Genomic DNA, 16,061 nt, shown 5'->3' with positions numbered 1-16,061 from the left:
TTGTTCTTTAATTCTTATGGAGAATGAACGATTTGTAATTCCAATTTATTTTAGGACGCACTTTTCGCAGTTGAGACTTTACACTCCTTGTTTTTCTAAATTATAATTGTTATCATGATTTATTGTTATAGAAGGATGCTCATTATTTATGTGCTTTATTATTGGTTGTATACGCTGTTTTTAATTTAAAAATTTTATATATTTTATTAAATGGATTATAATTTATATTGTATTCGATTTTAGCGTATTAATTTATTGTATTGTTATTCGAGAGTTTTATTTTATCCTTCATGCTTAGGAAATTAAATCTACAACATAAATAAGTTGTGAAGTTTTCTTCGTCAAGTGTTTGTGTTCTTTAATTCCATAGTTACTACTATTCCTAGTTATACTTTGCGCTTTGGCAATATCGTAACCAATGATGTTCATCTGAGGTACGATTATTGCTAGTTGAAAACTTTAAGTTACTGCTATTCATCTTTTGTAATTTTGTTTTTTTATCAGGTTTCGATAAAGCCTGGATACTTTAATTGATATTTATCGATATTATTCTTACAACCATGAGGGTAATGAGCACTGCGGGGGCCCTGGCTTGATGGTAATGGAGAGCGAAGGGAGCTCTGTGGCCTAGTTTCGGCCCTGGAGTTCCGAGGCACCTTCTTTTTTTTTATCCCTGCCTCTCGGGACCAGACCCCAATTAAACATGAACACGGTTCCGGGAGGTGCCTTTGCTTCATCTAGCCTCCAGATAAGGGAAATGCCAGGTCCGCCTATGGCGTTCCCGGCTTCTATCACTCAACAACGGGGACTCGGTCCTTTGTGCTTCGCCTCTAACGGGGACATCCCCGAAGGGACGGTCCGCCGGGACTCAGTCTTTTATCTCAGGGGCTCGAAAGTCCCCTCTCGCTTCATCACCGCTAACTTACATCATCATCCTGTGCATAGAATATTTAAAGGATGAAGTAGAAGCTTATGCGTACTAGCGCGCCTGCTTGTTAGCATTTCCTAATCTAACATTCATCAGAACGTTTTAAATGAGAGCTTTATTTGCTAGCATTTATGGGGTATTCTATGAGTCAACCAATTATTTGCTGTCTTACCCATACTCATTTATAACTTATCCTCGGTGTAATCGAAATTTAATAATCAGAAACTAAACCTTGATGGTAAAAAGATAATTTAATGCAGTTAAGTTTCATGCAGTTAAATATTTAGACTTTGTCAGGCGGGAGAACGAGAGAAGTCAGATTCCGGTGGCCGTAACATCAGATAACTTGTCAGACACATGCTCCAGAGTGAGAATGGATGGAGGGAGGTAGAGAGAGTGGCTCGTCTCTTACTAACAGCGAAGAGGGAGGAGGAACCCCTTTGACGTGCACACGGCCTTCGATGTCATCAGAAGCGTCGAAGTGTGTTTTATTTTTGTATTTGTTAATGTACTTTGTTAGGTTAGGAATTTATGATTGTATTATGTGTCTTTGCTCATGTTGTTTGAATATGCTATGCCGGATACACCGATGGACATGTAGTGGGGAGATATCGTGTGCGGTGCTCTACCGCTGACGCCGAGAGGGACATAGCGCAACAAGTAATGAGGGGGTCATGGGAATGAGTGACGGATCGAGGACAGGTACGTGTCCATCTTGATACGTGTTGGGCCAGGGAGACAGCCTCTAAGCCTAGGATTTCGGGCCTACTCACGCGCAAGAGTGGGAGGGTCGGAGCTCCCCGATGTTGGCATAGGGGACCCTCGAGGTGTGCAAGGGGGGACGCGTAACAGTGAAGGGCAAGCAAAATACGTGTCTCTGGATCAGGTATAATTGTGATGGGAAGGGTAGCTCCCCTGCGGAGAAACATTCTGATCACCGGAAAAGGTGATTAGTATGTTTTCGAGGAGCCACGGGAGACCCCGATCAGATATCCGAGTTTGGACTAGCTAGGGAGGGCAGACTGCGCTGCCACAACACCCTGAGGCGACTGTGTTAAGCTTTTTAGCGTAGGCTGGGGGAGCTTTAAAAAATAAATAAAAAATATGTAGACTTGTAAGCTGTCTAGAAATTAGCTACTTAATTTTACTTTACCGAGTGTGATTAGACGAAAAAACTATAATATATATTTACATAAAATTACAGAAATACTATTTAAAAAAAGCTGATAAAATGGTTATACTTTCCTGGCATTGTTTTATTCTTATGTAGTGTAGAAATGGTCGACCTGAGACTGTACAAGACCACGCTTCACTTAGACATATACATATCATTCTCATTCATTCTCTGAAGTAATACCTGACGCTGATTCCCGGAGGCTAAACAGGAAAAATTTACTTTTATACGGATTTGAATACTAGATCATGGATACCGGTGTTCTTCGGTGGTTAGATTTCAATTAACCACACGTCTTAGGAGTGGTTGACCTGAGACTGTACATGATTTCACTTCATTTACATTCATATATATCATCCTCATTCCTCCTCTGAAGTAATACCTAACGGTGGTACTGGAGGCTAAACAGAAAAAAAATTCTGTGTATTGGTCTGGTTCCTCTGGTCTTCTATATAATTTCTCTGCATTTGGAATGAAATTTTTCTAACTCAAATAATAATTTTGTTGATAATTTATTGGTATGTTATTCGAGTACGACAGTTTAGCTATAACTATAGACCTGTACAAACATACACATACATTATGTGTGGAATTTTTTAATTTAAATTTACTGTTTTTGGATAGTATGATATTACAAAATGTCAAAAACTATAAAAATCTAGGAAGGCAGAGCAATATTTTGACCAATAGCTAATTTCACTTTGTTTTATTTTAAAAATTCGGGAAAGAGTAAAAATCTAACTGATTAAAAGGAAAAGGGCAAAATCGTTTAAAATTTGTAATTAAGAACTTTTTATTCTTAAAAGGTAGGTTTATATGCATTAATATTAGTTTTTTTATATTCCTATTAGGGATCCACGGAACGTTTGATTTTGTATTACAGCAGAGAGCAAGAGCGTGTCCACAGCCATAGGTGGCTGACTACATGACAGTGTTATGAAAAATGCACATTCATTTCGGTGTTTACATTAAGAAGCAAAACTTATCTTTTTCATTTCAATGTTTAACTTTTTTCGTGAATTAGATATTTAAGAACTTATTTTGTTGCCGTTTGTCTTTGGATAAGCAAAAGCAAGGACCATTCATGCCGTCTGATTTTTATAATTTAGGTTATATCTTTTATAACATTATAAATTATATAACGTTATAATGATAATTATTTTTTATTCAATAAGAAACAAATTTTATGTGAAAGAACAATCTATTATTTTTTCCCAAAAGCAGTTCTGAAATGGCGTTCCGGGACCAGTGTATCTCTGATTCTGATTTGTATATTAGAAATATTATCAAAATAATTTGATTGTTCTGGTAAAAGATTTTGTAATAAGAATTTATATAAATTTTCGTTTTAGGACCTTAATTTCAAATTTATTAAATTATTGACTATTTTTAGCAAATAAATAAATTTTAACAAAATTAGTCCAATGATACATCAATTGATAATAAACCAAACTTACAGACACTTTTTCGCAATACTTGATTCTAAGCTTCCTTTTAACGCACCATCAAAACTCATGACGATATCAATGTTTTTTTGTGGTTATTTTAAATGTGAAAGTAAAAAGTACATTTGTTCGATTTATATTTATATTTGTATTTTTAGATTTTATACATATATATATATATATATATATATATACATATATACTCTATTTTTTATACTTCCCATTTATTTCATAAAACTGATTTATGTTCTAATTTAAAGTGAATAATATAATTAAGGTTGTCACGAATGTATAGCGGTACAATAGTCAGGCAGGCGTACTGGTTATGTCGTGTAGCGTGTAGCGGGTTGTCAAGACTGTTATGGACGAAACAGTCAGGTGTATGAACTGGAGGGGCGTGGCTATGCGGTCACTGGTAATGGGATGATGTAATGAGACGTGATCTGCACCCATCACTTACTTTCATCAACATTAGAATCTATTTTACCTCACTGAAAATTTATTGCAAAGTAATAGGCCGACAATACCCTCACTGTTATACCTACGGAATTCATAATGCACGTATAATGATTACACTCTATCAATGGAACCGCTAATGAGAAAGAAATCTAAATACGTTTTGGCATGTCATACTGTAGCTTTGTATGTTTCTTTTCTACTTTTCCGAGCTGTGAGATATTTTATTCTAATATAAACGCAGAATTTACGTAAAAATAATTTTAAATTTGTTTTTTTACCCGTTCGTTATTAATTCTTATTTATTTTAATATGAGCTGTTCAAAACGCATTTAACAATTTCGAAAAAACTGTTTTATAAAATGCATCCTGATGAAGTAAATTACAAAAATCTTGGCAGCAATTCTACAGACCTTTCCCAGAATTAGCACAGAAATTAAAGTGTTACCATTCTTTGTAGTAGAATTATTTTTATCCTTACAATCTCAAATTTTTTTAAAAACATTATACATTTGATTTATTAAAAAGATTTTTTGAAAAAATTCACTCTCGTATTCTTATATATAACTGAAATATATGAAGTTTTTCCAACTCTTAGTGGATTTCACCAAGGTTTCGGTGAGTGCTTTTCTAACCCCTTAAGTACCCTATACGAGTGCCCTTGACGAAGGACTGGAAAGTCTGTTTAATATCAAACAATTTTTTAAATAATTTGTCGAATTTTAGAAGCTTTCTACCTTATTTACACATATAAAGTAGCAGGTTCTCTCGTAAAGTTTACAAATAAAATCCGTAAAGAAAATTCATTTACTTTTATTTTCATTTTACATTAAATAACTCTTGTTTCTGCTACTACTATTATTATGCTCATTCTGCAGTGAAATACTAACGTACTGATGTAGGCGAAATCACGGATGAGGTGTCTTTCTGCAAAATTTTCAGGGGGTTGATAAAAGAGCATGGACTAGGATACGCCCTCCACTATAACTTTTTATTGTAAAACACTTCACAATAATACAATGTACAGTAGGCGTTGTATAAAAGCAACGCCTTAGTTTTCATTGCATGAGATTAGATTAGTTATTTGTGTATCAATATTTAACGATTTTCATTTAAGCTACAGTATTTTATTTCGTGTTAATTCTTAACTGCTAAGTTTTATATATATATATATATATATATATATATATATATATATAAAACAGTTACATCTATTCAGAATTTAATATTTAAATATCATTGCTTCTTTCTACTTTAAATAACTCTGTATGCTTTTAAAACAGTTTTTATGCGTTAGATTTTATAAATTTTGCATACGATTATAAAATATAACCCTTCCCCGTAATAGAATTATTTTCATATTTGTAAGTTAAATTACAAAACATATTAATAAAATTTTTAATAATTATTATTTGTAATAAATTATGTAATTATAAAATCCGATTGCTACTTTTTTCTATACTGTGCTGAACGTTTAACTTAACATGTTCGAACATTATAGCTATTGCCTTCCTCTTCATCAACAAATTAATTAAACTTTGTTGTCTTAAAACCAGGGGCACATTGGTGCCGGAGCGCCGTTCCAGTACTGCTTTTTGGAAATATAAAAAATATTTCTTTCATATAAAATACGTTTTAACTTAAAAATTTGGGGTCTACGTTTTATTTTTGAAGAAATCACTAATTCTACTCCTTAATTAACATCCTAATAATTTCAGTACGACCTCATTTAATCTGGTTAGCTGGACAAAGAAAGCATTTTAGGACATATGTTTATATGAACTTTTACCATTATTTTCACTAGGGGAATAGGTTATGAGAGTTCTGGGAGACCTTCGTGATACACTCTTTATGTATAATAAAAGTTAAGTTGAGATATTTAAAACTAATAAAAGTAAGGCAATTTAAATAATAATGATAATAATAATTCTTTAACCGATTAACCTCTATATGTATTTTTAAAATTTCACAAAGACGTGTGTTTTGAATTGGATATATATGTTTTTGTTTTAATTCTTATTTTTTCGTTTTTTACATCAGTTCTTCTGTTGGACCGTTGTAATTTCTACAAATAACTAAAATAAAATATTTTTAAAAGAAAAACGTTACAATAATTATGTAAACAATAAAATAATTAAATTTTTCATTTTATTGTTGTAATCATGGCGTATTACTGAATCGTTACAACGGATTAAGATATAAGTTAATGTCATTCTGATATACTCATAAAAAGTATTTTCCACGATAATGTTTGATAAACGTAGAATAAAAAATAAACATTCCCTGTTTGCAAAACTTCTTAGTTCATGTTCGATATCAGTATTTTTATTTCTTTTCTCTGAGTTTATTTTTATTCTTTATGAAAGCGAAAATTTTTCGTCTTTCTATTCTTTTGAACTTTTTTAAAACGTAATCTTTTTATATAAAAATTCAAATAAAAGAAAAATATATAAATAAAAAGAATAATAAATATTAAAACCTTCTATAAAAAATGGATTGAACTTTATATGCCTTTTCAATTTTTTTTTTTAAACTTTGCTCTTTTTGTAGTCGATGCCGACTTTAAGGATTATTTAATTGAAAATGTGTCAATTTTAGCACCGAAACTTAAAAATTGAAATTTTAAATATTTTATTTTTAAATTGGTTTTATTATTACTAATATTTTTTTAGTTATTTATTTAAATTTCATATGTTTTTTAACGAACATAAATATTTATTTATAATAATTTTACATGCTTTTGATATGTTATATATTTTCTTAAACTTTACAACTAAAAACAAAAATAAATTATTTTAAATATATGAGAAGTGTGCAAAAGTAAAATATAATAAACTAATACACGTAGATTGGTATATTCTGTATGTATTTAATTATGTATAAAGGTGAATATTGCGTTGAAAGAAAGAAATGTATATATACCATTAATTACTTACTGCCTTTACTAAATATATATGTATATATTCATAGATAAATTTATAAGTTATTGCTAATGAAATCTTCATGAAAACTGAATACATGTTTAATTTATATCGACACTTACCAACTGTTTATTTGAAATGAGTTTTTTTTCCATTTGCATTATATAATATCAATCTTATTCTAACTAGGAAGAATGTAAAATAATATCAATGATATTAATAATTATTATTTCTTATTCATACATGATATTATTTACTTATCCATATATGGTTATACTGCATGAATGTAGAACTAGAGTGTTATTAAGAGCAGTAAATTGTAACAAATTAATGTATAAATATCGTGAACTTAGTTCTTGTTTAATAAACTTTAATTTATTAATAAATATTATGAACTTTAAGTACGTGTTTATCATTAATTTTTTTTTATCTATCTGTATAAGTAAATCGCTTTAATTTAATTAAATTAGTTTTATTAAAACATACATATAGGTTGTTTGTTTTATCCTGAAGCTTGAACTAGAAAATTAAATGACGTAATAGCAAATTAATCGATATTCAGAATACTGCACTTACATAATAATTACCATTTTACTTTTAATGTAATCCTCTGATTTTATATTGTATATGTATTAAAAATTAATTAAAAGTTAAGTTTAAATCAGTAATTAACTAAACATCCATTATTAAGGAAAAAAGTAAACTTCAATGAAATATTTCTTATTTATAGTACAAGAAGACTTAGAACTTTATGCATTACCAGATTCCTACTTGAAATACAAGTATTAAGCTTACTGTGTAGCAAAAAACACCAAACAGATTCCTCCAATTAATTTAAGTCTCTCTAGATCCCGCCAATCTCAACATCGTTCTGGTAGAATGGATTTTATTCTGGTAATATATATATATATTTTATCTTTTGTCACATTGTCTACTATGTTTTCGGTTATGGGTAATCTAACATTACATTCTAATCATTCCTAAAAATATCATAGGAATAAAAAATATTTCCTTGCCAAGGTTTCTAAAAAAAAATGTGAGGAATAAAATAAATTTTCCTTATATTTTTCTCAGACCACTAAAATATAGCTGAAGCTGTGCAAGTAGCATTAGGGTGGATTTCTCCCAATCAGCATATTAAACAGTTTCTTTCTGGACATGGTGCTCTTCAAGATAAGTTGGGCAGATTTGATTTGATTAACTCAGGCTTGTATTTAGAGTATAGGGCCATTGATAATGTGCGGCATGTCTTATAAGTCAGCCCCAGGTACTAAGCTGAACGTACCAAAGTATCTAGAGAGCTTGCGAGAATCAACTCTGGTTTTGATTTGCAAGTTAATTGGAAAACCGAAACGGGGTGGAACATAATTTCTGGATTCTTTAGATTCTTATCCCTGCTAAGGATAGCTGAGGGAGTCTGATGAAGATGTGTAGGTAGAATTACAACTCGGGTGGCTAGAGGCCCATCTAGGTGATTACTCCGCCAAGAGAGGCATTTTGAAATCGAGCACCGGTTAGCTGAAATATTCGCTGTTAGGATGAGAATGAATGTGTGAAGAACTCGGAGATGAAGCTGCGGTGTGGGAGGGTGTAGGCATTGACTTCACTCTTAAAAGCGGACCAGAGCAGAGAGAGATAGGGTATGTTTTCATTAGAGGCTTATTAAATTTGTGAATCTGTTTCTTGATTTTTTGTAAATCAAGAGGGCTTTAAATAAATTGAATTGTAGGACAAAGTTGTTGTTGCGGTCAACGTTTGTTTTTTTTTGGTATGAGGACAGTATTTTTGGCGTTTGAAGACTCAATTAAGTAATGATCTTAGTGCACAGTCTAATTGAAATTAGATATGGCAAGAGTAGAAAGAGTTTTGTGTGAAACCTTCGGTGTCAGAGAAAGGCGCGGGGATCGCGCTTCCGCGAATCGGTTAATTTGATAGTTGAGGGTTGCAAGTTACGGTAGATGATAGAAAGTTATAATAGTAAGTTGTGTAAATACACTGATGGAAATGTTTACCCAGGCATTTGCATCGGTGGTATCCTGACAGAGGCCAAACTGATGACTGTGTTGTGATATCAAGCTTAGAGGGTCTAAAATATGACCTCCGGTAAAGCCCATCAGAACTATGGACGGAGGGGGTGGTGTGGCGAACGGAATCATCATAAGGCGGGTGTCTTCCCCTACGGAAGTCAGGATGTTCGAGTAGGATTTCACACTCTTCGCTTCAGTATATTGAACATTATAACTCTTAGTGAAAGCAACATTGATTAGCATAATTTATATTTCAGATGCCATCCATCTATCGCAACCAGATGAATGAGAAAAAGTACGGCAAAAAATTATTAATGACCCCTTACTGTGGGAACCAATACGTAATAGTTCCACTCTACAAACCAGATTTATTACACATAAAATCAATCAATTTTTCTCCCAAATGCCAATTTATGTACGTGTGCGTGTGTGCGCTCGCGTCTAATTTATTTATATTTAAATTTTAATGATATTTATGTTATCTTTCCAATACTCGAAAGACTTAAATGATAAATGGAATTTCGTCTTCTCGAATTTGTGCAGATAAGATTTTAAATTTGTTTCATTTTAACGCAGGATGAATTGATGAATATGTTGGCTTTATCTTCCTAAATTAAAATAGTTTATATTGAAAAAAAAAAATATATATATATATATACAGTTTTAGATATCTGAATTAAAAAAAAAATTATCCTTAACTAATTTGCTTGGTATAATAAAAAGAATAATTATTATTTATAAATTTTTAATATAGTAAATCTAAGTAATTAGTTATTCTTATAAAATATGATGACAAAAATAATTTTTTTTTTTTTTTTTTTTTTTAGAAATTAATTTTTTTCTTTTGTCTATCCATGCATTTCATAATGGAAAACAAGTTTTATGGCGGCTTTCATTGACAATCGTCTTATTAACTTTAAGAATGAGTGGTCTTAAAGACAGGTTTGCGTCCGCATTATTCATGCAAATTAAAGAACTAATCGTAATTTTAATAAAATTATTAAATCCCGGAAACGTTTTTAATTTTTTTCTTTCTTTTTTTATTTTATAACTGAGGTCAAAGCTCTCTTAATTTTACGTGCAGTCTATTATCCTCTATCACAATAGTATAAAGATAAAAAATAAAAATTTAGAAGCAGTAAAAATAGATATTTTTCTGCACACTTCATATTATTATTTTTATTTATCAACTAATTAACAATTTATGTTAATAAGGATTAAAAGTTAATGATTAGGAACAGGATACAAAATTAATTATCGTATTTTCATTTTGCATTTTTACAACATATATAAAAAAAATCTGATGTGGTCATCGCGTAACTTCCTTTTACGCCTATTAAATAACATAATACATATTTTTTTTAAAGAAAAGTGCATAAAATTTCATTAATAACGTCTGATAATTTTTTTATTTTTTTTATTTTTATTGTTATTATTCAATTATTATTTATTGTAATTTTTTTTACAATCCGAGGTTAATAATTATTAATAAATCAATATATTTAAATTAAAGAAAAAGTTAAAAAAAAAGTACTTATAGTCTGATTCAAGCCGATGTGCCTTGTAAGAAGGAAATATTTCATTAATTAAAATTTTACTTAGCTATAACTCTGAAACCAATGAAAATAAGTACCACTTATTTTAAATTGATTCGTTAAAAATATCTCAATGAGGGCTTATTACTGCAGTTAAGAAAAAGTCCAAAATCCAATTTTTTTTGGATTTTGGGCTTTTTTGGACACTTTTGGTTCAGTCGATTGTTCAGTCAAAAGGGAAGGTGCACAACTAGATGTTACAACAGTTCAAAATCAAAAATTTCAACTTCCTGCGGCTAATCGTTTTTGAGTTATGCGGGATACATACATACATACATATGTACGTACAGACGTCAGGCCGAGATGAATGAAAATGGATTCAGGAATGGTCAAAATGGATATTTCCGTTGAAATCTGAAAACCGAAATTTTTTGCGCACAATACTACCTTTACTTCGTGCAAGGAAGTAAAAACAAAAAAAAACCTATATTAATGAATTTTCTTGTAATCTGTTAATAATTTTTATAATACAATTTTTTTAAATGTTCTAATTTACATAAAAATGTAGTATATATAATATGTAATTTGGTTTCAGGTCACGGCGAAATGGACGTGTTTCGCCAGAACCTCTGTATCTTATGTGTACTTATTTTTGCAAGATTTACAGCTGCTAAAACAGGTAAGAATTTTAAAGTATAGAATTATTTATATTATTCAAAATTTAGAAATCAATAAAAAATATTTTTAAAAAAATCGTACATTTATCCGTAATGTGTACGTTGAAATTTATTAAACTAGTGAACAATAAGCAACTTCCATGGCTCAATGAGATGAGTATGATGTGTATGTCGTATAAATAAGGTACATACTTGTACCTTATTTATCTTGAACAGACTCAGGCCGACCAATCATGAGAGACGTGGTTAATTAAATCCCAATCACCAAAATACACCCGTATTCACTGTCTAGTATTCAAATCAATATAAAAATAACGAACTTTTACGAGGGTTTGAACCTCAGAATCTTTGACTTCAAAAATCAGATGTTAAAAACCTGATTTGTGATAACTAGTTAACCGCTAGACAAGCACGGTGGACTAACTCATTCTTGAACCAGTAAATAAGCTGTAAAAAAAAAAAAACAGCTGTTTACAAATTTTGATGTAGAGTAATAAAAAAAAATCAAGAGATATGAGTATAACAAATATAAATAATTTTTAAAGGTATTTTTTTCTTGCGAATTTACCTTTTTTTAAGCAACGTTAATAAATTGAAAAAAGTAACTAAAAAAAAAAAACATTACATGAATTCATAACTCCTAACAATGGTAAGCTATTTTTATACGAATTTGAATACTAGACAGTGTATCAGATGATGCACTTTGTTGGTTGGGGTTAAGCTAACCACATATCTCAGGAATGGTCGGCCTGCATCTGTACAAGATGTCTTCATTTATATGTCGTACATATCATTCTTATCTCGTTGGGCCATGGGGTTGTTTATTGTTTACAAGTTGAGACTGTAACGTACAAATTTAAAATTTAAAATTAAGATTAAGATTCAGTTAAAATATAACAAAAAACTGCATATTTCCGTCTTAATAAGAGGAAGGCAAAAAAATGTTTTAAAAAGTAACGACTTTAACGTTACTTTGGCTGCTTCAATAATATTTTATTGAAAAAAATAATATTTTTCTGATAAAAAATATTATTTTATCTTTTAAAATGAAACATTATTATAAAACAAAAAAAAATACAATAAAAAAATAAAAACGGGAAACAGCGGCACCAAATTTGCGTTAAAGTAAAACATGCACTTTATTAATATCTGTTATTTATTTATTTTGCCACCGTAGGTGTTGTAATATACAGTAAAAATTATTATAAGAATACAATTGTAATGATAATTTTTTTAGGGACGTAATGGTTATTTTTCTAATATTACCATTTAATTTGTTTAATGAATTTAAAAATTTAATTTCCAATTCAATCCTGACATTGTATCATGATAAAAAGATAAATATATATATTTTGTGTTGCCTTATGGTATATATTTTAGTTTTTTATGGATACGTAATATTTAAAATACCTGAAGTATAAAACACAGCATCAAACTAATAAAAGTTGCTTTTAGCTTTCTCATTTATATTCATATCACAGCATTTATATTCACCGTATAGCTATATAATAAAAGAGTAATGTTCCTGTTGAAAAAATTGTCATTTTTAACGCTCAATATTGCTTGCATTTCGGACGTGTCGATGTGCAACAGTATATTCAGCTCAGCAAAGAAAACAATGGCAGATGACATCACTTCTTTCATTTTTAGAGTCCCTGTCATGAGCAATTGTTCTTTAAAAGGATATACGATTTTTAAATAATACGGAGTGATCTAATTCTCATGTCAAGTTGCCTGTGATCGTAGCAGTTATATCTGATATAAATGTTTGCTTTTCCCATCACTTACTTGTTTTATTTATTCTAATCTTTGTCTTCTCTTATTATTTCTTCATTGTTTTACATTTCATTACAATCAACTGAACCTAATTGCCTTATTTTACTGATATTCTTTTGGATCATAATATTTCATAAATCTTTATTTTGTTATGTAAATTTCTCTCCCGTAAAGATCATGCAGATTTTTTGAAGAGTTCCCTTTTAATTTATAAATTGATTTTTTTATACTAATTGCCTTGTTATATTCATGAAAGCTTGCACAAAGATTTTATTGTAGTCCAATTTATTTCTTCCATCTTCGTAATTTTACAGCATAATTAGAAATCATTCCTTCAATTTTTCTTTCTCAATGTTAACAATTCTCTCTCTTTTATATAATTTTTATCCATCTCTTTATTTATTTAAACTTTGAATTTCTCTTCAAGAATGATTTATTTTCTCCATATTTATCCTTATTTTAATTTAAAATAATAATAATAATAAATATTGATAAATAGAATTATAATTATATTAAGTTCCCTTAAATATTAAATATGATCTTGAATATTTTTCTTTTTTTTCCTTTTTTTTATACCAATCAAACAACAAACAGTAAAAAAAGCTGAGCACTTACTATTTTAATTTTAAAATAGAGATTTACAAAATTTAAAACTACAATACAAACTAAATTCTATAGTATACCCTTTTTTAAAAATTTATTGTAGTGTTTTCAATCCTCTTTGTAAGTACCCTCAATGATCAATATTAAATAAACAGATATAATCTACATCCTACAAACTTTTCGTATTATACATTACAAACACTTGTCTTCCTAATTTAAAATAAAAACTACTAGCAGGAATATCATATTAATACCAGTATGAAATCATCAATATCATCACTGAGGACTATCACAAAGACAATTGAAAGTTTTTATTATAAAATTTGTTTCAATTTATTGTAATAAATTTTTATTTATATAAATGAATTGCTTACCATTATACAAAAAAAAAAAAATACATAGCAAAAAAACATAACAAACATAACATATTTCCTAATTGTTTTGTTTCTTTCTACTTTTGTCATAGGTACCTAGTTTTTGTTCGAATTGTAAATAACGATTTTTCTAAAATATTTCCAACTTATTTCCCGTACCATTTTAATCATTGGATTTTTTTTTATTTCACAATATAAATATTTGATAATATTTTCTTAAAATTTAAAAAATACATCAATTTTTTAATTTCAATGTATTTAAAAAATACATCAATTTTTTAATTTCTAACTGTATTTTTTACCTTATTAATCGACTAAGGACTGTTAATTTGTTACATTTTAAAAAATTTCTTTTTTTTGCATTAATATTTTAATAATGATATGTAATCTCTGTGTCCTAACATTGATTTTTTAAATTAATTTTATAGGATATTTTTATTTTATATCTTTCTATAGGATTCTTATTCTCTTTTGTACGAAGTTATTTAGACTTGAATGATTTAATGTGCATTATAAAACGGTACAATTTTGATTTTTATCAAAATTTACATGACTGTAATTTTAATATTACTATTTATTTTATATCATACAGTGCTACTAATAAACTAAATATCAAAAATAAAAGTAATATTTTAAGATTTATAATAAAATAAATTGTTTCCAAAAATTATACTACTAATAAACACAATATTTATTTATTAGCTAAATTAAACGAACTTAGTTACAAAACTTTTATTTATTTTATTGATAAAAGCTGTCTGGCTGTGAAGGAAAAGAGTACATAACATATATTAGGAAAAAAATAAAAAACAAAAACACAGAGTAACATCTGACTGTAGAAGTGGTTCCTGTTGTCGGAAATGTTTAGATTCCAAATAAGGATTGCTCCACAATCATGTTCTCCGCAAGTTCTTTCCTACGTAAGAGAACACAAAATAAAATTTATAATACTAGTTGAACGCTACATGTCGTTCACTTGTGTGTGAAAGTTAAAATAACTTAAACCCATCATTTAAGTGTAATAACGGCATGGTGTTTTTCAGTTTATAATATCTGATTATATATCAGATATAATTCTGCAAGCCAATATTTAAACAATCAATACTATTGTTCAGTCAAGATTTATACTAGCTGATTCGTTATAAACTGTTTTAACAGCTTTCATTAATCTGTTAAATTTTTATTTATTTTATATTTTTATTCATTGTTATTACAATTTTCTTCGTTTAATGTTCTGTAATTTTATATTTGAAGTCTGCTCTTATTTATAAAATAATTTTTTTTTTAATTCGTTGATCTCGTAATTTATTATTCTTTAGTTATATACTTTAAAAGTTTAATTATTACAAGTGTTTTATATCATAAATTTTTTCCAACAGCAATTAAAAAAAATAGTAAATGCAAAAAGCTTTCTCATAAAAAAAGTAATACCTGGTTTATAAGCACGTGATACCAAACTGCACGACAACTACTCGACACATGATTCTATAACCAAAAATTAAAAAAAAAGTTCATCTAAACACAGGTCAGAAAACAGTTCGTTAGCGAGTTTTGGCTCGCAAAATATATACCAGCTTTCTGCTTCCTGTGTTAAATTAAATCGTACTAACATTTTTGGGATACAAATCGAGGGGTAAATTGGATGATTCGTTATGAATTTTGATCTAACAAATTGAATAAAGTGGTCCCATACCTCTATCTCACTTAGGTTTTAAGAAAATCGGGGTAAAACAGGAAAAGGTTTTGTCAGAAAATACATTTTTTTAAGTTTGGAGTAAGATAAATTTATTAATTTACCAATAAAAATTTAAAAATTTCTAGTTGATTTTGTAGAGAATTTGATTTTGAAAAAAATGCAAGCAACGTCTATTAAAATAAACACAAATTTGAGAAGTTCAACTTTAATTAGAAACAAAACACACAATTTGGATCGGAAAAGTGATACGATTTTAAACGGAACAATTTTCATCAATGTTTGAACAACATAATGTAAATGAAAACGAATAGAAAACATTTAGTAATAACAGAAAAATGAATTTATCCTTACTAAAGGGTTGCTTATTAAATCTGTTATTTAAATGTTTCACAGTAGTGAGCAGGAGCGCCATCATTTTTTTTTTTTTTACCACTTAAGAGCATCCGGTA

The 16,061-nt window shown here is 29.0% G+C and overlaps 1 protein-coding gene and 1 pseudogene across 2 annotated transcripts in view; both read left to right on the top strand.

Annotated features, from left to right (window-relative positions):
* The window catches only part of Cad99C (cadherin 99C), a 985,647-nt gene that overhangs the window by 597,025 nt on the left and 372,561 nt on the right, over positions 1-16,061 (top strand). For both annotated transcript variants that reach the window (XM_075357741.1, XM_075357746.1), the window contains one exon: positions 11,082-11,165. In XM_075357741.1, coding sequence (XP_075213856.1) covers positions 11,093-11,165 — 73 coding nt within the window. In that variant the 5' untranslated portion in view covers positions 11,082-11,092. The remainder of the gene's footprint in view (positions 1-11,081; positions 11,166-16,061) is intronic.
* Positions 390-515, top strand: LOC142318583 (U4 spliceosomal RNA; annotated as a pseudogene).

The sequence above is a fragment of the Lycorma delicatula genome, chromosome 1, assembly GCF_047948215.1.
Source record: "Lycorma delicatula isolate Av1 chromosome 1, ASM4794821v1, whole genome shotgun sequence".
NCBI classification, from domain to species: Eukaryota; Metazoa; Arthropoda; class Insecta; order Hemiptera; family Fulgoridae; genus Lycorma; species Lycorma delicatula.
This window is presented reverse-complemented; position numbering and strand designations above follow the sequence as displayed.